This window comes from Ceraceosorus guamensis (genome assembly GCF_003144195.1).
Source record: "Ceraceosorus guamensis strain MCA 4658 unplaced genomic scaffold IE81scaffold_244, whole genome shotgun sequence".
Classification (NCBI taxonomy): Eukaryota; Fungi; Basidiomycota; class Exobasidiomycetes; order Ceraceosorales; family Ceraceosoraceae; genus Ceraceosorus; species Ceraceosorus guamensis.
The window spans coordinates 1-1,679 of NW_020290239.1; the positions used below are offsets into that span (position 1 = coordinate 1).

At 50.9% G+C, this 1,679-nt stretch overlaps 1 protein-coding gene across 1 annotated transcript; it reads right to left on the reverse strand.

Annotated features, from left to right (window-relative positions):
* Positions 1-200: 200 nt before the first annotated feature.
* On the reverse strand, positions 201-1,669 carry IE81DRAFT_327291 (Aldo/keto reductase; the record flags this gene model as incomplete). The annotated part of the gene is made up of 3 exons (XM_025515071.1): positions 201-690; positions 783-1,493; positions 1,569-1,669. Coding segments are annotated over 3 exons (984 nt in total), but the record flags the coding sequence as incomplete, so codon positions are not given.
* Between the last annotated feature and the right edge of the window lie 10 nt (positions 1,670-1,679).

Consider the following 1,679-nt stretch of genomic DNA (forward strand, 5'->3'; position numbering starts at 1 on the left):
CCCCCCCTTCCCTTTCGCAAACGAAAAAAGTTGGACAGAGTCACTGTGGAATTTCCTCTTCCTCAAGAGTTCAAGCATGGTCAAAGCGTTGCAAAGAAACGGGAATGAACAAGCTGGTGGCAAAAAAAAAGCCGGGGCGTGTCGAGCAGCAGCAAGAACTTTTTGTTTTTTTTTTTTCTCTTTTTCCACACACGCACACGCACACACACGTCCCAAAAAAATTTTGTCATTTTCCAACATTTCTTCTTTTTTCCTGGGGGAGAGAAAAAAAGGCTCATGGCTGGCTGGCTAGCTTGCACGAATGGCATCTCCTTCTCGCATCCGTCAGACGGATGGACGTTTCTTTTTGCATCTAAGAAATTTTCAATCTAGCATCATCTTCCACATCGCTCGCTTCTGCCGCTGCGTTTTCGAGAACAGCAAAGGCGAAGAAGGAGAGTAGATGTGCGTTGGACAGCAGATCAGAGCAAAGCAAAAAAAAAGGGCAAAAAGAGGCTCGCTTTGGAAAATAGCGAGCCCTAAGCGCCAATGTTGACCTCGTGCTTTGCCTTGTACTCGCTGTCCTCGTTAAACACGTTGATGTTCCAAGGATAGTCGATGGGAATGTTGAATCGCGCATGACCGTGCTCTTGAATCAAGCTTGAAACCTCCTCGAACTGCTCTTGGCTGAGCTTAATCTGCTTAAAGTTGCTAATGATCGCAAGAAAATGATTTGGGGGGCCGCGGTAAGGATTAAGTTTCGCTCTTGGGGGGCACAGTGCCATTTCGAAGCGCGAACTCACTTTTCGATACGAGACGGGTTGACGCTCTTGGGAATGACAGAGTAGCCGCGTTGAATGCCCCAGGCGAGCAGCACCTGTCCAGCATCCACACCATGTTCCTTGGCCACCTTTTGCACCTGTTTCGATCCCAAAATATCAACTCCGTTCTTGCCGTAGCCACCAGGATTACCGAATGGCGAGTATGCAGTGACGTGAATGCCCTTGATCTTGGAGTACTCTACCAGATCCTTTTGAGGCAGCAAGGGATGCAGCTCGATCTGATTCGCTGCGGGCACAACACCGGTAGCTTTGACGATACCTTCGATGTGAGAAGGGATAAAGTTGGAAACTCCAATCGACTTGACTTTGCCCTTCTTTTGCAAGTCGATCAAGCCTTTCCAAGTGTCTACCAGCGTCGTCTTGAGATCCAACGTGGCGAATGCGTCGCCCTTGCTGTTCTTTTCCTCGCCCTTGGGAACCAAGTTGGTCACGTCGTCGCCAGAGTCTAGAGGGACGGGCCAATGAATGAGGTAGAGATCCAAATAGTCTGTACCCAACTCTTTGAGCGTGTCGTCCAGACCCGCCTCGATGAGGTGAGGCTTGTGAACATTGTTCCACAACTTGGAAGTGATGAAGAGATCCTCGCGCTTGACGACGGATGGGATCAGCTCTTTCAACGCCTCTCCAACTTCGTGCTGATTCTGGTAGATCTTGGCAAGATCCAGGTGGCGGCTGATCGACGCCGCAGAAAGGTCAGAGCGTGCGCACATGTGGAGGATGTTTCGAGCGGGCAGCGAGCGCACTCACTAGCCAGTCTTGACCGCATGCACCACCGCCTTCTTGACCTCTCCGGGTGGGGAGAGCCAAGTGCCGAGGCCCACAAGAGGGATCTTGTTGCCGTCATTGAGCTGTTGGGGG